Source organism: Stenella coeruleoalba, assembly GCF_951394435.1.
Source record: "Stenella coeruleoalba genome assembly, chromosome: 10".
In the NCBI taxonomy this organism is placed as follows: domain Eukaryota; kingdom Metazoa; phylum Chordata; class Mammalia; order Artiodactyla; family Delphinidae; genus Stenella; species Stenella coeruleoalba.
This window is the reverse complement of record NC_137156.1, coordinates 57,214,039-57,233,578: the sequence shown is the minus strand read 5'-3', so window position 1 is coordinate 57,233,578 and position 19,540 is coordinate 57,214,039. Positions and strand designations below refer to the sequence as shown.

General features: G+C 54.2%; 2 protein-coding genes across 6 annotated transcripts; one reads left to right on the top strand and one right to left on the bottom strand.

Annotated features, from left to right (window-relative positions):
* Window positions 1–2,429: 2,429 nt before the first annotated feature.
* On the bottom strand, window positions 2,430–6,954 carry MYD88 (MYD88 innate immune signal transduction adaptor). Of its 3 annotated transcripts, none has more exons than XM_079932877.1 (5): window positions 6,621–6,954; window positions 5,603–5,737; window positions 5,026–5,206; window positions 4,750–4,841; window positions 2,430–4,484 (listed from the first exon to the last, which is right to left on the bottom strand). In XM_079932877.1, the coding sequence occupies exons 1-5, from the start codon at window positions 6,946–6,948 to the stop codon at window positions 4,330–4,332; spliced, it is 891 nt and encodes a 296-aa protein (XP_079789003.1). In that variant the 5' UTR covers window positions 6,949–6,954; the 3' UTR covers window positions 2,430–4,329. The 3 variants fall into 3 exon arrangements, with proteins under 3 accessions (XP_079789003.1, XP_079789005.1, XP_079789004.1); XM_079932879.1 differs by having other exon boundaries at window positions 4,325–4,484; window positions 4,750–4,792; window positions 5,017–5,206; XM_079932878.1 differs by having other exon boundaries at window positions 4,325–4,484; window positions 5,045–5,206.
* A 1,503-nt stretch (window positions 6,955–8,457) lies between these two features.
* Window positions 8,458–19,523, top strand: ACAA1 (acetyl-CoA acyltransferase 1). Of its 3 annotated transcripts, none has more exons than XM_079933784.1 (12): window positions 8,458–8,840; window positions 9,043–9,136; window positions 10,125–10,182; window positions 13,190–13,269; window positions 13,573–13,615; window positions 15,385–15,483; window positions 16,351–16,431; window positions 17,568–17,758; window positions 17,914–18,093; window positions 18,291–18,433; window positions 18,539–18,684; window positions 18,987–19,523. In XM_079933784.1, exons 1-12 carry the CDS (start codon window positions 8,664–8,666, stop codon window positions 19,060–19,062), a joined length of 1,368 nt encoding a protein of 455 aa, XP_079789910.1. In that variant the 5' UTR covers window positions 8,458–8,663; the 3' UTR covers window positions 19,063–19,523. The 3 variants fall into 3 exon arrangements, with proteins under 3 accessions (XP_079789910.1, XP_079789908.1, XP_079789909.1); XM_079933782.1 differs by having other exon boundaries at window positions 8,462–8,840; window positions 18,378–18,433; XM_079933783.1 differs by lacking the exons at window positions 8,458–8,840; window positions 9,043–9,136; window positions 13,573–13,615 and having other exon boundaries at window positions 10,134–10,182; window positions 18,378–18,433.
* Window positions 19,524–19,540: the final 17 nt, after the last annotated feature.

Sequence of the window (19,540 nt, the reverse complement as noted above, 5' to 3'; positions counted from 1 at the left end):
ACAATGTTGTGTTAGTTTCAAGTATAGCGGAGTGATTCAGTTTTATGTGTGAGTGTATGCATATATTCTTTTTCATATTCTTTAAACAACTCTTCATTCTCTCCTTCGCTCAGGCCCTGGAAACCACCATTCTATTTTCTATCTCTAAGAATTTGTTCTAGATACCTTATGTAGGTGGAATTATATAGCATTTGTCTTTTTGCAACTGGCTTATTTCACTTAGCATAATGTCCTCAAGGTTCGTCCATATTGTAGCATGTGTCAGAATTTCATTCCTTTTAAGGATGAATACTACTCTATGTATATACCACATTTTGTTTATTCATTCATCTGTCAAGGGATACTTGGGTTGCTTACCCATTTTGGCTATTGTGAGTAATGCTGCTATGAATATGGGTGTAGAAATATCTCTTTGATATTTGCACCCTGCTTTCAGTTCTTTTGGGTTTCCACACAGAAGTGGAATTGCTGGATCATATGGTATTTCTATTTTTAATTTTTTGGGAAATTGCCATACCACAACAAATGTATCATTTGGGTTTTTTGCTTTGTTTTGTGGCCACACAGTGTGGCATGCGGGATCTTAGTTCCCCGACCAGGGATTGAACCGGTGCCCCTACTTTGGAAGCACAGAGTCTTAACCACTGGACCGCCAAGGAAGTCCCAGTTTTCTGGGGTTTTTGGTAGTAGCCGTCCTAATGGGTATGAGATGGTATCTCATTGTGGTTTTGATTTGCATTTCCCTAATGATTAGTGATATTGAGCATCTTTTCATGTACTTTTTAGTCATCTGTATATCTTCTTTGGAGAGATGTCTATTAAAGTCCCTTGCTCTTTTTTTTTTTTTTAGTATTTATTTATTTGGCTGCATTGGGTCTTAATTGCAGCACACGGGATCTTTTTTTTTTTTTTTTAGTTGTGGCATGTGAAATCTGGTTTTTTTTAGTTGCAGCCTGCGAACTCTTAGTTGCGGCATGTGGGATCTAGTTCCCTGACCAGGGATTGAACCCGGGCCCCCTGCATTGGGAGCATGGAGTCTTAGCCACTGGACCACCAGGGAAGTCCCCCTTGCCCGTTTTTTAATTGGGTTGTTTATTTTTTTGTTGCTCTCACATATTTTGTATATTGACCTCTACTGGATATATGACCCCAAAATATCTTTTTATAATTGATGTGTTTGAACCAGGATACAGCAAAGTCACACTATATTTGTATATTTTATTGTCTAATCTGGAGGAAATCCCTGTCCCTGTTTCTTTCCCTTGCCCTTGACTTGTGGCAGAATCCAAGTCCATTGTCACGTAGATTTGTAATTTTGTGTTTTACCTTTGCTGCTGCCCTCCAAAATTTCCTGCTTTTGCCTTGGATAATTTCATCAGTGAATTTTCCCTTTAGGAAAGAGAATTTCTCTATCAAAAGTTCCTAGGGGACTAAAACAAAAATGAGAAGAGGAAGCTTTCTCAGTATCTGGGAACTTACCTATGGGGAGGTGGGCACTGGAGGAAGGTGAGAGGGGTGTGAGGATTAGATGGGGTTGAGCTGAGCGCTTTCAGGTCACCATCTTGACCTGAGAGAACAGGAGCTTTCCCCATGACGTGACTGGTATTGCCCAGAGAGCCCTCTCCATGACCAGGAGCAGACCCAAAGACTGTCCCCCCAGCCATGGGGCACAAGGCAGATCCCAGGGGCCCTGCTTGGACCACACTGAGGCTTTGTTCCCAAGGGGACACTGGAGAGGACGGCCTGGCCTCAGGGGGACTTTCTAGGAGTCCTGAATGTACAGAGGCAAGGCTGGGAAGCCTCCAGCATCCAGGAGGCTCAGGAGCCAGGACGTGGTAACAGAGAGACCAGTGAGAGAAAAGCTGTGGTCGCTGAAAATATCTGGGCACTCTAAAAGGTCACCAGAGTTCTCTCTGGGATTAGGATTATGGGCATTTTTTTCTTCATATTTTCTAATTTTTCTCAAGTGAACAGTGAAAAAGTCGTGCGTTCTATTTAAAAATAGATCAATCCTTTCAGGATTAACACAGATATGCCCAAGGATGGCCATTACTGGTAACAACAGCGTTCTCCGGAGATGTGTGATCTGGAGTGGGGACTCTCCAGACTCTCCTGGGAGCCTAGAAGAGCAGCCCCTCCCGCTGGCCGGCCCAGGACCCAGGGGTGTGGGACAATCCCCAGAAGACCAAGCTTGGCAGAGGCAAGCAGAGTCCCCAGCGTCGGTAGCTGAGCTGCTGTTTACAGTTCTGCCTGCAGCCCTGGTGAGGCTTGGACCCTGTGAGGAGGAGGACCAGCCTTAAGGAAGTTCCTGGCAAACCCACTGGAACCTACCCAAGGGCCCAGTTTCATGTACCCAGGAGAGCGTTATCCCAAGTTACTGCTTCCAAACTCCTTCCAGACACAAATGAAACCTGCTACTCCCAAAGTAGAGAACGCTTTATTATAAACCTAGGATACAGAAGGGGAAATTACAGACCGAGGCATTTCTCAGCTCTCTTTGAAATTCTCACAATGAATACAAACAGGTGTGAAAGATACTTTTTTTTTTAAGTTAATTGTTTTTTGTCTTTATTGAGTTTGTTACAATATTGCTTCTGTTTCATGTTTTGGTTTTTTGGCCCTGAGGCACGTGGGATCTTAGCTCCCCGACCAGGGATCGAACCCACACCCCCGCACTGGAAGGCGAAGTCTCAACCACTGACTGCCAGGGAAGTCCCTGAAAGATACTTTCTTGAAAGAGTTTTAAAATACTTCCCAGTATCAAAGTGGGGATAGGTACCTAGTAGCTAAGTGCTTCATCAAGATTATGCAGAGAGGGGCCTCCAGTCCCTCTTGAGACCCTGAGGGAAGGTACTTGGTTTGCCCCAGCCCCTGCTGGAAGTGGAGCAGAGAAGGCATACATTTGCTATTAGATTTAGGGTCCTGGGTCCTATCCTGACACAGAGACCTGAGACCATGACATTTTCTCCTTGAAGGAGAGCTTAAGGGAAACCAACGTACAAATCCCCCAAGGAGGGAAAAACAGCTGTCACAACTAACTTGCTCTGTGAGTTCAAGCAGCTCTTCCCTCGCTCTGTGCTTCACTGAAGGCGTAAATGCTGGCATAATGGGTCCTTTCCAGAGTCTGGTTCCAATGAAGAGGGAAACAAAAAGAATACAAGATTGTCCCATCTTAGTCCAGGGTTAGGCCCCCTCTGTGGTGGGACTGTCCCACCCAGCTGTTCCTGGCAGCTGTATCCAGGGAAATGTGTGCATGAAGATGCCTGTATGTGTGTGCATGAGGGTGCCCGTGCATGTATGTATGTGTCTCTGTGTGTGAGCTTCTATGTGTCCATGTGCCTACAAGCTTTGGGGCAAGAGGCTCTTGTGTGGTCACTGTTTGTAAACTAGTCCCAGCAAACAACTTTGTAAGGCAATTAAGTACAAAAGATTGGTGGGAAAGTTCTCTGTGGGTGGCCCAGGGAGGAAGGCTTCCTGCTCACACCACCATGGTGACCTAGCTCCAGAACCCAAACTTGATGGAGATGCCAGAAGACGGGATCCCATCTCATGCAGGGCAGAGCTGAGAGCAGGACCACAGGCACTCAATAGGTGGAAGTGAAAAGCAGCCCCAGACACTCAGGCCAGTCTCTTGGGGACTTATCACAGTGCAGAGGCTGGGAGGAGTCAAAGAGGCAGATGAGAGGTGGACTCTTGGGGAATCAGGCTCAATGTAGGACCTCCCTATGCTAGGCCAGGCTGCTTCCTCATTTGTCCCCGGGGCAGGAGGAAGTGGGATGTGAGGTGGGGCAACAGGGCCCCAAAGCATCCGTAGGCACCATTGTGGAAGCAGCTGCCCCAGCAGTGCCATGGTCCCAGCAGTGGCCAGCACGTTGCCCAGGCAGCTAGCTCTCTCTCAGCCAAGATTTGTCTCCTGTCCCCAGGAGACTCAGAACAGTGCTTCACCGTTTCCCACAATCATTCGAACACAGCTACTGCCTGTTCTCCTCACCCTACTTAGTTCTCAGGTGGAGAAACTGAGGCCTAAGATGTGTGGATGGGTCAGAGCTGGCTCTTCTGGTCTTCCTCTTAGTCCCAGCTGGCTCTGGTTTTTACTGTCCTGGCTGATAACAGCAAGTGGGCATGCCACTTGCAGCCACATGTTCTATGCAGGACATGAGATGTGATGTCCAGATATGTACAATGGCTGCAGCTGTGTCTGTGGAGTTGGCATGTCCAGGAATCAAGAGGCCAGTGGAGCACAGATTCCCCATACAAGTGCAGGCGGAGGCAGGGGTAGAAGTACATGTACAGGCAGATAGATGCACACACCCAGGGACTCAGGGCAGTTCAGGGCAGGGACAGGGCCTTGGCGAGGCGAGTCCAGAACCAGGACTTGGTGCAGGGGTTGGTGTAGTCGCAGATAGTGATGAACCGCAGGATGCTGGGGAACTCTTTCTTCATTGACTTGTACTTGATGGGGATCAGTCGCTTCTGATGGGCACCTGCAAGCCAAAGGGTACAGAGCTGGCACCAGGCTCTCACAGTGGGGTGGGACCAATCCTCAGTCCAGGGGTTAACAACATCCCTCTCCCAACTAAGCACCCCTGGTACATATTCAGCCACACAAAGGGCACTCATGTGCATGCACACTTATGTGCAGAGACCTGCCCAAGTTCCTTGATGCTCTACCCGTGGCCGATGGTGAGGGAAGGCTGGCATCTTGAGGCCCCGCCCACTTCTCTGTGGCAAAGGCAGGGCTGAGCTTACCTGGAGAGAGGCTGAGTGCAAACTTAGTCTGGAAGTCACATTCCTTGCTTTGCAAGTAATCATCAGAGACAACCACCACCATCCGACGGCACCTAAGGGAGAGTGGGCAGGCTATAGGCACCGTGGTGACCTAGTTCAGCATACCCCCAGGGGACAGCCTTGGGAGGAGCCCACTGTGCCCAGGCTAGACAGGGTCCAACTGGGAGGATCCCAGCATTGGGATCCCTGGCAGGGCTTTGTACAACCACCCACTTGCCCCCTGGCCACCTAGCCAACCTCTTTTCAATGAGTTCACTGGCAATGGACCAGATGCAGGTGCCAGGCAGGACGTCGCGGTCAGACACACACAACTTCAGCCGATGGTTTGTCTGTTCCAGCTCCCGGATCATCTCCTGTACAAACTGGATATCGCTGGGGCAGTAGCAGATGAAGGCGTCAAAACACTCAGGCATTTGCCCTGGGTGCAAAGCACAAGGGTGATGGTCAGAGCCCTACAGGAAGGCTGGGGAGGAGCCCAGCCAGGTGCCCCCAGCCTAAGCACCCGTGATCCTGGACCCTACACAATCCTGAGATGACACTACTCAGAGAAAGTGCCTTTCCCAGGAGCGGAAAGATGAGCACCTTCTTACCACCCCAGGCCAAACCCTAGGTTGACGATGAGATAGACACATCATTTCATGAAAATCTCATACCAAAACCAGAGGTAGGACTTTATTATTCCCATTTCTTAGGAAACTGAAGCTCAGAGAGATTAAGTGACTTGCCCAAGGTGCCACAGTCCATCTGCTTTCAACATCCATACTTTTAACACCACAATGTCCTATGGCCCAGGGGGGCAGTACTGGGCCCTTACCCAGGGGGTCATCGCAAATGGTGATGCCCGCCGGATCTCTCGTCCGAGGAATGCTGCTGTCTACAGAGTCCACCTGTAAAGGCTTCTCAGATGCCTCCTGCTGCTGCTTCAGAATATACTTTTGGCAATCCTCCTCTGTGGGGAAGAGACAAGGTGTGGCCAGCTCCCCGCAGGTACCCCACGCCTCTACCCACGGTCAGGATCCAGCCCCTGTCCCACCTCCCTGGCTGTGTTGTCCTCCAGGGCTTCTCTAGCCCAGTGGTGCCATCCACAGTTCAACAGCTCTGAAAAGATGAGCTTCCACCTGGCTCTGGTCATCCTAAAGGGACGTCAGTGGTGTTCTGGCCATGAGGGAAGCCATCAAGGTCAGGCTTATGTCTCTATCCCATTGCCCTCCACTCCCCCACCCCCCACCCCCCGCTCCGGGCTCCCGAGAATAGAATCCAAGGTATGCTTCTTTTAGGATCCACGGCTGATGTGAGCAGGGCATGTAGGAAGAGCTCAGGAGACCTGGTGATTATGTGCAGCGAGGGCAGCAGCCCCAACCAAGTGGGCCACTGTCCCCATGCCTGTGCAGGTATGGGTCAGCAAGTGGCAGGAAGGGGTGCATTTTCCAGGGACCTGAAGTTTCCAAAGACTGTCAGCTTTCAGTCCCTTACCTGCCGGTTGCTCTACATACTTGAAGCAATTCCAAGCCCCCCACAGAGGACCCCTATTCTGACTCCTGGTCCTATGTGAAAGCCTTTGTCTAAGCTGTTTCCTTGTGCCTTTTCCGGCCTTCGCCTTCTTTCTCTAGTCCCTATCATCCCACGTATGGAAAGAGGGAACTGGTCTTGCACGGTTCCCCCTCTGCAGGTTGCCTCCAGTGTCCCCCTTGCCACCCCAAAACTACTCCCTCCCCCCCGCTCTCCCCGCCTCCAAGACAGGAAAGGTGGGACGGATGCTGAGGCCAGTTATGGTCAGCCCCTTCATCCGCACCCCCACCTCGGATATGAGGCCCGGAAGGGGGCGTCCTCACCGATGCTGGGTCCCAGTTCCATCAGCAAGTCGTCGCGGCCCAGCTTGCCGAGGAGCTCGAGCAGGCGGCCCACCGAAGCGCCGGGTCGTCCCTGCCACTCGTCCAGAAGGCTGCCCGTGGGGTCGGCATGCGTCTCCAGCCGCCGGATCTCCAAGTACTCGTAGCCGATCTCCTCCGCCAGCGCGGTCCAGTCGGCCGCCACATGCGCCCGCAAGTTTAGGAAGAGCGACAGGCGGCGCCGCACTCGCACGTTGAGCGCTGCCAGGGGCAGGGAGGACATGGAAGGGGTGGGGGGCGCGGAGCCCGCGTCCGGACCTCCTTCCGCCATGGCGGGCCGTCACGCAAAGGCGCGTTGTGGGTCTGTGCTTCCTCCTTACCCTACCGCCACCCCGCCCACCCGGCCCCGCCCCGCCCCGCCGGTTTCTCTTTCGAAGCGACGCCCCGCCCTACAATCTGGAGCCCCAGTATATGTGCGGAAGTGGGGGGCGCCCCACCCCTGCCCTCGGGATCTCAGGGGACTGGGGGTGTGGGGACCGGGAACCTACCTTTGAAGGTCTACGGAGCTCCACCTATCTGTCCAGGAGGGTCTGGTGCGGCAGTGGGACGATGACCTTCCTTCCTGGGTTATAGGAAAGAGGTGACTTGCTCTTTGGCATCTGGTGGACTTACATCCTTTCCATTAGGGATCTGAGGGGTTCATACGGTCCTGCCCTCGAGGATGGCGGGGAAGGGGCAAGGGGGCAGGCATCGGATCTGCCTCCCTCCACACACACCCCCACCCTAATTCTGGTAGAGCACACAATCCTGCCCTTAGGAGTATGGGGAATCCCTGGCTGTACACCCAGAGTTGGAGGTGGAAAAGGGCATATTGCCTTCTGGAGCCAGAGGCATGCCACGGCCCTGCCCTTGAAAAGTGAGGGGCACGACCCCACCCTCCGTGTTTGAGGGTAACAGGACACCCTGGCCTTCCTGTCTGAGAGAAACCCAGTACTACCCTCTGGGGTCTAGGGAAAACATTGCCATTGGGAGTCAAGCGGGCACCCGGCCTTGCTTTTTAGGGGGCAGGGGACATCGTCCTGACCTGGGGAGCTTTGGTGCATTCATTCATTCAGTAGGTATTTATTGATCACCTATTAAGTGTCAAGTATGTTGCAGGCATCCTGGATACAGAGTCCTTCTCTGACTTGGCGGAAACCCCAGCCTAGTGGGGGAGGTGGGCACTAATCAAATCATCCCAAATGACTGTAAAATTGGTTTTTTTAAAAAAAAGTATGATACTCTTTCTCCAGATAGGGGGCTTGTCACATCTCCGGCACATTTGTACAATCCGTTCTCCTGCCACCTCAAAACCCAAATTCCCTCAGTCTTCTCGAAAGACTTCCTAGGGGAGCCCAAGGGCGTCGGGGTAGGCTCTGGGGCATCTCGGAATTATTTAGGTCCCCCAGCTTGGGGGAGACAGCAGAGAAGGATAGGCAAGGGGAAGAGGAATTATAGTCGCTGGCCCCTCTTTCCCGACAAGAAGCTGTAGGCGGCACTCCTGACGAACCTGCCTTCTGTTTGGTGGCGGGCAGAGGGCAGAGTTGTAGGGAAAGGGACCCCTGGCAATGGTGAAATTTGCTTCAAGATACCAATGGGGCTCTTGGAGACCCGCCTCGGGTTTGGCAGTAGGCGGGGCTGCAAGTAGAAAGGTTTCCTGTCTGTATTTCTAGGCGGGGCTTCAGAAAAGCCCACCTCCTGGTTGGCAGCCGCCTGAGGCTACTGTAGGCGGGGCTTTGAGTGGAAAGACCTTGGGTTCAACTTTAGGAGGTTCCGTTTGCGGCAGGGGCGGGACCTCAGGCAGACTCGCCTTCTGGTTGTCTGAGGCGGGGAGGTGGGCGGGACCTTAGAGGGAAGGGCCAGTCAGACCCGCAGGGTTGCGGGCGGGGCTTAGGATAGAGGAAGCGGGTGGTCAGAGGTAAGGTTCAGCGCCTGCGCGGGCGTTGGTCTGTTGGTTGCTACTCTCTGCTGCTGGCTGGTTCGGGCTTTACCCTGCCGAGCTACGCGATGCGGAGGCTGCAGGTGGTGCTGGGTCACCTGAACCGCCAGCCCGCTTCGGGCCCGGAGCCGGCGCCGCGGGCCGCGCCGTGTTGGAGCGGCGCTCCGCGGAAGTCGGCGGAGGATGTAGTGGTGGTGCACGGGCGGCGCACGGCCATTGGCCGGTCGGGCCGCGGCGGCTTCAAGGTGAGACCCCTGGGCTCGGGCGCCGGGTGTGAGATGGCGGCCCGGGGCGGGCTGGCGTCTGGCTCCTCTGTTCGGTAACCCTCGGCGTCGGTGGTGGCTCCGCGCCCGAGTTGGACCGCTCTGTGTCTCTGGGGTGGGGCTGGGGGAGCTGGGATTTTGGGAACCCCGAGCATCGCCGCCAGCCGCGCGCTTCCCGCTGCAGGACACCACCCCCGACGAACTTCTCTCCGCCGTCATGACCGCGGTTCTCCAGGACGTCAAGCTGAGCCCGGCCCAGCTGGGAGATATCTGCGTGGGTGAGTGCACTACCCTGGCCCTGCGCTCGGTTCTCGCCTTCCCATTACGCCGAAGCCCTCCTCAAACACCAGGCACTTTCCAGGTGTTTTCCCTGAGGGGAATGTCGATGGACTTCACGCAGCTGACTGTAATCGTCCTTTTCGGGCTATAGACTCCACCCCCCCCCCCCCCCCCCCGCCTCCAGGCATTTTCTGTGCCCGCTCCAAGCACATTCTGCATATTAAGTGTGATAGAAAGCTGGGATCTCAAGTGACAGACATTTCAACGCCAGGGTCTTGGCACAGGAGTTTGAGAACACCCTAAGAGACTGGAGGCTAGGGTTCTGTACCCATCCTGACGTACTATCTATGCCAGGGTAGAACAGAGGGAGTTTGGAGCATCAAAACCCATCTAGTCCAGCCCCGCACTTACAGATGGAGAAACTGAGGCAGATGGAGAAACTGAGGCCTGGGGAATTTGCAGCAGAGCTTGGACCTGAATCCAGGACCTCTTGACCGTCAGTCCAACCCTTTTTCCCCAACTCTGCTCCTCTAGCCTGGAAACATAACATTATATGGTAAGAGTCACATCACCTAAGTGTCAGCCCTAGATGGGGGATCACCGTTCCACCCCTGGAGTGCGAGCAGGGCTTGGTGGAGGACACTTAGGGGAAGGTGTGCATTTCAAAAACACTTTCCTAACTGACAGAACTACTTCTTCAGACTTAAAGCTTTGCACTGCATTCTTCTTTCCATGTTAACCTTTTAAAGGCAGGCGACCTCCCTAGTGTGTGCTGATTTGGAAAAGCAGGTTGCATGGGCAAGGGAGCTTGGGCCTCTCAGGGACTGGATCTAGTGTATGGCCAGGACAAGCTGCTGTATAGCTGGCTGCCCCTGCTCCAGACCTTGAAATTCCACTGTTTCTGAAGGAAGATCTGGAATGCCCCCCTCTTGCTAATCACAGCTGTACCTTAGTGCCTGGCACTGAATAAAGGTTTGTTGTCCACAGGAAATGTGCTTCAGCCTGGGGCCGGAGCATTAATGGCCCGAATTGCCCAGTTTCTGAGGTAAACTTTTCCAGTTCTTGCCCTGGGTTGGCTATTCACGCTCTTGCTTGGGCTCAGGTCCCAGAGAACTCAGCCTGTTGTGGGGAGAAGATCAGGATTGGACACCAGACCTGGACACAGCCAGGGTCCTCAGCACCCTGCTTTTCTGCATGCTGCCTTTCCCCTACTTTGAAGGGAGGGTGTGTTTCCCAGCGCTGAGCCAGGACAGACGGCCTTTGGGACTGGAGCAAAAAGTTCCTTGTGGCCTGATTTTCCTAAGCCAAAATCAGCTTGTTGCTTGTGAACTCTGTCCTCTTGTCAAGTAAATAAGCAGGTTGGCACACTGAAGAGTGATTTTGAGCTTTTTTTTTTTTGTTTTTGTTTTTGCGGCACACGGGCCTCTCACTGTTGTGGCCTCTCCCGTTGCGGAGCACAGGCTCCGGACGCACAGGCTCAGCGGCCATGGCTCACGGGCCTAGCTGCTCCGCGGCATGTGGGATCCTCCCGGACCGGGGCACGAACCCGTGTCCCCTGCATCGGCAGGCGGACTCTCAACCACTGCGCCACCAGGGAAGCCCTGATTTTGAACTTTTTAAATGCTAGCCCATCAGCAGAGGCTTGGGGACAGCGCAGAATCTTGGGGTGAAGGGTAGCCCAGAAGGGGCCCTGGTGAATTGCCCTTTACCACTTGTTGTCCTAAGACAGGTTGGAGGTTTAAATTATTTTCACATGTCGATTTAAGAGCCACTGAGCTGTGTACTCCCAGCTTCGTGGAGAAGAAACAACAGGAACGTGAACTAGTGAAGGAACAGGAAAACTGACAAAACCTGTGGAGACTAGGAGAAGTTCAGACTGCTTAGCCTGGATTTCAAAGATTCCAGCGATTTGGCTCCAGATTTGACTGCCTGCTGCTTCCTCTTTCAACCAGCCTGTCTGCCCACTGCCTTCCCTAAGCTGGTCTTTCTGTCCCCTTGCAGTACTGTCCCTACCTCCCCTCTCTGCCCCAGTTAAACTCTGTTCAAACACAGTTTCACCATTTTGACCAGACTTCTCTGAGTTCCCAAGCTTAAAACGAGGGCCCATTCTTTTCCAGTCGCTAGCCACGTGTTTCCTTGTGATGTGATTTGCCACCTTGCTCTGTTATTGTAGTCTCTGCTAGTTAATTCACTTTCTGTGTGTGGTTGGGCATCCTCTAGGGCTCTGTATTATAAGCATGTCAGCATCCCTCCAGTGGTGCCTCATACCAAGTAGGTGTTTAATGAACACTTGGTGGATTGGGTGAAGGGGTGGTAACTAGGTAGTAGGGAGTTAGGGGACCTGGGAAGGGTTAAACAGGCTACAGGGACCTAGGAGACTATCCACCCAAGGGGGTCTCAGCAGAGCCTGGCCTGGGCACTAGCCCAGAGGTTCCTGACGCTGGCTGCACGCCAGAATCAACAGAATCAAAAGTGCTTTCACCCCTGAGGTTCTGAGTCCATGGGTCTGGGGATTTCCCCAGGGCTTTGTACCCTTGGCCAGCACAGGTTACACTGGCAGACGCAGCCTCACCAGCTTCCAGGGCTGGAACCAGTGTGAGAATCTGGGGGAACCCGTCAGAAGAAGGGATGTTAGAATACCTAGTACCCATCAGGGATTTTTGTCCAGCTGGGAACAGCCTTTCCAGAGACAATGGGAACATAAAGGCCACATGGTTACTAGTAAGGCTGAGGAGTGGGGATGGTTTCTAGCCTCATACTTGAGACATTTCTTTTTTTTTTTTTAACTGAGGTATAGTTGATTTATAATGTGTTAATTTCTGCTGTACAGCAAAGTGATTGGGTTATACATATATATACATTGTTTTTTAATATATTTTTTCCATTATGGATTATCACAGGATAATGAGTATAGTTCCCTGAGCTATACAGTAGGACCTTATTGTTTATCCATTCTATATATAATAGTTTGCATCTGCTAATCCCAAACTCCCACTTCATCTCTCCCCTACCCAACCCCCTTGGCAAAAACAAGTCTATTCTCTGTCTGTGAGTCCATTTCTGTTTCGTAGATAAGTTCATTTGTGTCATATTTTAGATTCCACATATAAGTGATATCATATGATATTTGTGTTTCCCTGTCTGACTTACTTCGCTCAGTATGACAATCTGTAGGTCCATCCATGTTTCTGCAAATGGCATTATTTCGTTCTTTTTATGGCTAATATTCCGTTGTATATATGTACCACATCTTCTTCACACATTCCTCTTTTGATGGACATTTAGGTTGCTTCCATGTCTTGGCTATTGTAAATAGTGCTGCAGCGATCGTTGGGGTTATGGTTTTCTCTGGATTTATGCCCAGGAGTGGGACTGCTGGATCATAAGGCAACACTATTTTTAGTTTTTTAAGGAACCTGCATATTGTTCTCCGTAGTGGCTGTATCAATTTACATTCCCCCAACAGTATAGGAAGGTTCCCTTTTCTCCACACCCTCTCCAGCATTTATTATTTGTAGACTTTTTGATGGCCATTCTGACTGGTGTGAGATGATACCTCATTGTAGTTTTGACTTGCATTTCTCTAAGAATTAGCGACGTTGAACATCTTTTCACGTGCCTGTTGGCCATCTGTCGTACTTCAGACATTTATTTTGCACTGGTTCTCTGTCTTGGCCACAGGCCCTCTTCTCTATTCTTCATGGGAAACAGGGATATACAGTTTTAATTTTTGAATCTTCAAAGGAAGAGAAAGAAGGACCCCTGTGGCCCAGCCAGCCTTCTCTTGTGTTTGCGCTGTGCTTGGCCTTGGATGAGGAGAATCACAGGGTGGAAGGGCATGTGATTGTGGGGCACTGGGGAGCAAGCACCTGCAGAGATGGGGTTTGCCCAGTGTAGGTCAGGCCTGGAGTAGGGGCAGGGCTGCTGGGTTTGTTCCCCTGGGCTTTCTGTCTCCTGAAGGGGCAGTCATGTTGGCCAGGAGCACAGGCCTGCTTTCCCTGAGAGCCTGGCAGGGGAGAGGGGGCTGACTCTGTTCTCACTTTCTGTTTCAGTGACATCCCAGAGACCGTGCCTTTGTCAGCTGTCAATAGACAGTGTTCGTCAGGGCTCCAGGCGGTGGCCAACATAGCTGGTAAGTTCTGACTGGGTGGGCACCCAGTGCCGCGGCCTGGCCTTGTTCCTGGCTCCTCGGGTTTGGGTCGTCAGAGTCACTGTCTGCTGGGCAAGCAGTAAGGATTTCTGACAGGACCGTAATCTCAGAAAGCCTGGAGGAGAGCCCCTCACTGCACCCTCAGCCTTTTCTGGACACTCCTGGGTCTTCTATCTCTGAGGCTGGGGCTGAGTCCCACTTAGAGACCAGGTGGGGAAGAGGCTCCCCTGTTCCCAGGACAGATGGACTCTGGGGAAGGATGTTTATGAAATGCTTTTGTTGCAGGTGGCATCAGAAATGGGTCTTATGACATTGGCATGGCTTGTGGGTAAGAATTTTTTCCTGCTGGAGCTTATTAACTGACTTGTACCAGTGAAACTAATGTTCACCTCCTGAGTTCCCAGAGGCCATGATTTTAGAATTCTCCCCTGGCCCTTGCAGGCACTTAGAAGTGGTCCCCAGCTCTGGCTGCTTGGGAACCGCTCACATCTCTCAGCACCAGAGGAAGTGGGCTTTGAAGAGCTTTCTTTCTTGGAAATCTGTCGGGCTGGAAATGTGGGCAAGCATTGTGAGGAAATACGGCCCTGGGTTTCTGTCTGTGGCCCTTGTTGATTCATGATGGCTGCTGAGAGAAAGAGCAGTTTCGCTTCCCTAGAGCCAGGGACAGCTGCCTGCTGTAGAACTAGCTTGTTCATTTCACAGGCTGGCTGTCCCCCACCCTGACCAAGGTGGAAACTTCCAGCTGCCTCCTGGGTTCTGAGGGACACGGTCAGATCTGTGGTGGTTTTGTCCCCGTCAGCTGTGACTCCGTTTTTAGCTGCAGCGTGTGGAGCCCAGGGAGGGGTAGGCTGGGGTGGGCGTCGGGTGCTGGCAGCCTCGGGGAGGCCAGCAGCCCCAGGATCCTGATGTGCGCCCTCTGCCTCTCAGTTCCTCTCCATAGCATTTCTCGATTGGAGCCCTGCTGGGCCGTCTCAGAGCTGTGCCAGTTGGCACTTGCTGTACTGCCCTGTGTCTGCAGTTGTAGATAAACACAAAGACCAAACTGCAGGGACTTTGGCCGGGCAAAGGCCACTGCCCAGGCTGCCCTCTGGTTTCTATCTTACTGGAGGAGGGACGGGGGTGTGGGTGACCTGAGGAGAAGGTCGGAGCCTTCATGTGTTTCTTAGAGGGTATCTGAGTCCCCAAGCAAATTAAAAGACTGTGTTACTAGGGTATTAAGGATTTGGGGCCAGGACATTCCCCCATGTCACAGGCTGACTGTTCCCCGTAGACTGTGATCGTGATGAGTAGCCCAGGATATCCTAGGTGGCAGTGGGCTCTGAAGCCAGACTACCTAAATTTGGATCCTGGCTGAGTGACCATGGACAAGTTAACTCAGCTTCTCTGACCCTGACACTGTTCAAAGTGCTCTTATACCTGAAAAGACTTTTTTTTTTTTTTTTTTTTTTTGCGGGGGCAGGGTGGCCACACTGCAGGGCGTGCGGGACCTTAGTTCCCCGACCAGGGATCGAACTTGTGCCCACTGCGGTGGAAGCGCGGTCTTAACCGCTGGACGGCCAGGGAATTCCCAGAAAAGATTTTTACAGTAGCGCTGGGCGCATGAAAAGCGTGCAGTCAAGGTTATGTGTTGTCATCCTTTGAGGCCTTGTATCCTGCCGCCTCCTGGAAGCCCTTTTGACCACACTAAACTGAGATCGCTCGTGTTTCCCTGGGCTCCTAGCACCTCCTGGTCTATGCAGGTCGGCTTGCTCTTTGATGTGCAGCTTTTGAAACATTTGTCTCTTCTCTCCGCTGAATTTGTGGCCCCTGAGGGCAGGGCCCGGGCTCCTTAGATGTGTTTCTCCCACGGTGGCCAACACTAGGCTGCCTTCCTTGGGACTGGCTGCAGGACCAATTGTGCTGGGAAGTGAGGCCCTGCCCAGGCATGTGGACTGTGCAGCGGTGGGGGCGAGGGTGCGGCTGGGGCTCAGCAGCCCTGCACCCCCAGCTCTGTGCTGCCGGCCAGTGCTCTGCCTTGAGCTCCCTGGCCATTTCCCAGCACTTGCCAGACGCAGAGCTCTCCGTGGGGAGTCCCGCTGATGATCACCTCCTCTTCAGGGTGGAGTCCATGTCCCTGGCAGACAGAGGGAACCCTGGAAATGTTACCTCTCGCTTGGTGGAGAAGGAGAAGGCCAGAGATTGCCTGATTCCTATGGGGTGAGCGCCCACCGTGGCTCCATGTGCCTGTCCCCGCTCAGCTCCCTGCCTGGCCCGGAGCAGGGGTGCAGGAACTTGGATTATCTTGTGGCCTCCCGCCTTCGGCCCTGGTCTGCTCTGCAGGGACTCTGGGCATGGGACTTAGTGCTGGCCCTGACTTCCGTGTCCTGAGGCCCCCAGTCCGCTCTGTGCCTCTGGGTTTCCAAGCATGGCCCAGCCTGTCACTCCCACCCTGAGGGGCTCAGTCACACAAGGCATGATGGCAGCTGCACCCTAAAGCCTTGGAGGTCTAGAAAGTTGAGGAGGCGGGAGGCTTTTGCTCACCGGCCATGCTGGCGAGGGCCCTTGGGCCCTGTCAGTGCAGCATCAAAGGCATCCAGAGCCACCCCCGGGGTCCATGGGCAGGGAGTCGTGGCTCCGCTGGACGTGTGAGGGGATGTGCGGCTGCCTCCACATCCAGGGACCATCTCCGAGGGAAGCCTGTAAAGCCAGAAGCCCCGGCCAAAGGCCCCTCTGTGGCTCTGGGCTCCCAGGATGAGGGGAGGCTCCAGCTATGGGGAGCAGAAAGCTGGGTGTGGCCTTCCCAGAGGGGGACTCCTCTCCCACGGTAAAGCACTTTTCATTGAGGCACAGGAGAAGCTGGCCAAGCCAGTTAGTGCCCTACCCACGCCCTCCTGTGTGCTGGTCTCTGGTGAACAGGCGTCTTAGAGTCTGGCCAGCGTCACTGACTCCCTGCCTGTGCTCCGCCCTGAGTCATCACTACTGTCACTGTGGCACAGACAGGCCCTCCGGTTCTCCTGCCTGCAGCCCTGGGGCCCGTCCCCAGGCTGCCTGGCTCCACGCTCACTGTTGTTGTCTGTGTTCTAGGATAACCTCAGAGAACGTAGCCGAGCGATTTGGCATTTCGCGGGAGAAGCAGGATACCTTTGCACTGGCTTCCCAGCAAAAGTGAGTGCTATTTGGGGTGAGATGCTTAAGGGGCTGGAGAGTGAGGTTTGGAGGCTGTCCTAAGTGATCTCAGGTGGAGCTGCCCTTAGGCTACCACTGGTTTCTAAGCCTCTACCTCCCAGAAGGGGGAGGTGGGGGAGCCACTGTGCAGTTAGCACTGTGTCCCGTTACAGTCTGTTTACCCTGAGTGTCTTTCCGTAGCTTGGCCTCGGTTTCCCCATCCATTTATTGAGAGTGTAAGGAGGGCCAGGGCTCTTCTCTAGTTGGCTGTGGTTTGGTGATTAGACATGGTAACCACAGGCTTCTCTGGATAGCCTGGAGGGTGGAGCCAGTGCTGCCGGGGACCCTGGCATCCCTGAGTCTGGGGTAGCATCCTGAGGCAGGGGCTGGGGACACTGAGGCAGTGGTTCTTAGCCACTTGGGTGCAAGTAACCATTTGAGAATTTGGTGAAAGCCGTGGCTTCCTCCCCATGGGAATGCCTGTGGGCCCTTACATTTTGCATGATTGCAAGGACCACCCTAAAATGCCCTGTGCTTTTACACTGTTTAAATACAAAGATTCGTCCGGTAGTTTGGTATATGGCATTTTATTTTATTTTGACATTTAAAAGATTTTATTTCACTAACAAGTCTGTGTTAATCGTAAGTGTCACTCATGCAAATTTTGCATAGATATATTCAGGGTAGTATATGTCATTTTAATCACGTGGAAACATGGGGAATGGATGGAATTGAGCGACGGGAGGGAACAGAAAAGCTGGCAGAACCCAGCACAAATATTCCTGGGGCTCCAGCCTCAGTTTGACTTAGTCCCTCTTGGGTGAAGGTCTCAAAGGAGAGCCGCCACTTCCAAACTTCCCCCTCCCCTTTGAGGTTGGGATAAGCCAGGATCTGAAGATCTAAGGCTGATGGCCAAGAAGTCCCTGTAAAGCCCTGGGCTTCCCAGTCCCAGGGCAGGTGGGGTAGTAGGGGACCCTGTGCACTGCCCCCGAGGTGAGTGTGACCCCGCATGTAGCAGTCTGAGCTTGCATGTCTGTCCCAGAGGGCAGGGCAGGAGGCGGAGGCCTCAGGGAGGGACCCCAGGAAGGAAGGTAACCCCATGGAAACCTGAGCCTGGCTGTCCACGGTGCTGGCAGGGCAGCCAGAGCCCAGAGCAAGGGCTGTTTCCAAGCTGAGATTGTGCCTGTGACCACCACGGTCCGTGATGACAAGGGCACTGAGAGAAGTGTCACCGTGGCCCACGATGAGGGCATCCGCCCCGACACCACCCTGGAGGGCCTGGCCAAACTGAAGCCTGCCTTCAAGAAGGGGGGCTCTACCACAGCTGGTGAGACTGGGCTGGGGGTGGGGTGAGGAGGGGGCTGCTTCCGTGCCGGGTGTTCTCCTCTGGGAGCCTGGAGCCACCGGGCAGGGTGGATATGGAAGGTCTGGACCTCCTCGGAGCTGCCCCGAGGCCTCCTTAACCCTGTGGTTTGCCTCTAGGAAACTCTAGCCAGGTGAGTGACGGGGCAGCTGCCATCCTGCTGGCCAGGAGGTCCAAGGCAGAAGAGTTGGGCCTTCCCATCCTTGGGGTCCTGAGGTCCTACGCAGTGGTTGGGGTCCCGCCTGACATCATGGGCGTTGGACCTGCCTATGCCATCCCTGTAGCTTTGCAAAAAGCAGGTAAGATGGCTCCTTCACACCCTAGGTTTGGATCCAGCCCCTGCCTCTCGTGCTGTTGCCAGAGGCGGGTGCCCGGGGTGGGCCTGCGGGTGCCGCAGAGTGAAGGTGGGGCACCCTGACCCCTTCCTGACCCCACACCTGGGACCCGCTCACCCATCTGGAACAGAGGCAGACACACCGGGCAGCCCAGCCTCCAGGCCATGGATGGCGTAGGGCCCCAGGGAGTCTGAGAAGCCTGCTAAGGGGCCGCTGGGTCAGCTCAGGTCTTTTCCGCTTGCCTGCAGGGTTGACGGTGGAGGACGTGGACATCTTTGAGATCAATGAGGCCTTCGCAAGTCAGGTGAGCCTGTTTTGCATTGTTGCCTGGGCCGCCCAGTTGGAGGCAGCGGGAGGGTGGTGCGGGGGACTGGGGAGGGAGCTACACTGATGCTCAGCCTCCCTCCAGGTCGTCTACTGTGTGGAGAAGCTGCAACTGCCCCCTGAGAAGGTGAACCCTCTGGGGGGTGCGGTGGCCTTGGGCCACCCGCTGGGCTGCACTGGGGCACGACAGGTCATCACGCTGCTCAACGAGCTGAAGCGCCGCGGGAGGCGGTAAGGCCGGTCCCCGTGGGGGTCGGGGGGGGCCCAGCTGGTGCGCCTGATTGGGGGAGGTGTACGCGCCCCCGCCCCCCACACACTCCGAGCCGAGGAGACAGGCCCCTGGCCTGCGGCAGGCATCGGCCACCGTGTGCGCGCCCCTCGGCGGGCAGGCCGGGAACCACGTTCCCCGAGGTCTGGCGTCCTGTGCCCGTGAAGGCCTTGGTCCACCCAGCTCAGCCTGGTCCGGGGAGAGCTTGGTGGCTGGGCTTCTGCCCTTTGTGCCTTCACCCAACCAGCACATTTTGCTTCCACAGGGCGTATGGGGTGGTGTCCATGTGCATCGGGACCGGCATGGGAGCCGCCGCCGTCTTCGAATACCCTGGAAACTGAAAGAGGCCCAGCCCAGTGCTCTGGCAGTAGCGCTACAGACGTGACACCTGGGGAGTCCCAGCACTGGTGGCAGTGGCAAGTCAAGGCACTTCAGCTGAGCTGGCAAATGTGAACACTGATGAGACAGTACGGGAGCGGGTGAGGTATCGGGCTGCCGTCTGTCGGGCCCCTCTAGCTGAGACAGGCAAAGTTGGCCTGGCTCACGCAGCCTGCAAGGCCACCGTGTGATTCCTGGGGGAAGGGGCCTGTGGATGCGGAGTGCAGTAAACATAGTAAACGCATTACCTTCTCTCCGTGGCTGTGGTTTTTTCCCCCAAGAAAGAGCCAGTTCTTGGTATGCTAGTCCTGCCTCTGCTGAATCTGAATAGTGACTCTTTTAACTGCTCTGGTCTCCACAGGGGCGTGGCCGACCCTTTGTATTAGCTCTGAGGACACAGGGTGCAGGGCCTGGAAGTGGTGGGGCAGGTTGCGGGGGGGG

Bases quoted from the DNA above. Each gene is read 5' to 3' on its own strand.
- ACAA1 (XM_079933784.1), top strand. From the start codon at position 8,664: ATGCGGAGGCTGCAGGTGGTGCTGGGTCACCTGAACCGCCAGCCCGCT. The intron at 17,759-17,913 runs GTGAGACTGGGC...GTTTGCCTCTAG, and splicing joins GGGGGGCTCTACCACAGCTG to GAAACTCTAGCCAGGTGAGT. The intron at 18,434-18,538 runs GTGAGCCTGTTT...GCCTCCCTCCAG, and splicing joins ATGAGGCCTTCGCAAGTCAG to GTCGTCTACTGTGTGGAGAA.
- MYD88 (XM_079932877.1), bottom strand. From the start codon at position 6,948: ATGGCGGAAGGAGGTCCGGACGCGGGCTCCGCGCCCCCCACCCCTTCC. The intron at 5,738-6,620 runs GTGAGGACGCCC...TCTTCCCCACAG, and splicing joins GGAACTGGGACCCAGCATCG to AGGAGGATTGCCAAAAGTAT. The intron at 5,207-5,602 runs GTAAGGGCCCAG...CTTTGCACCCAG, and splicing joins CATTTGCGATGACCCCCTGG to GGCAAATGCCTGAGTGTTTT.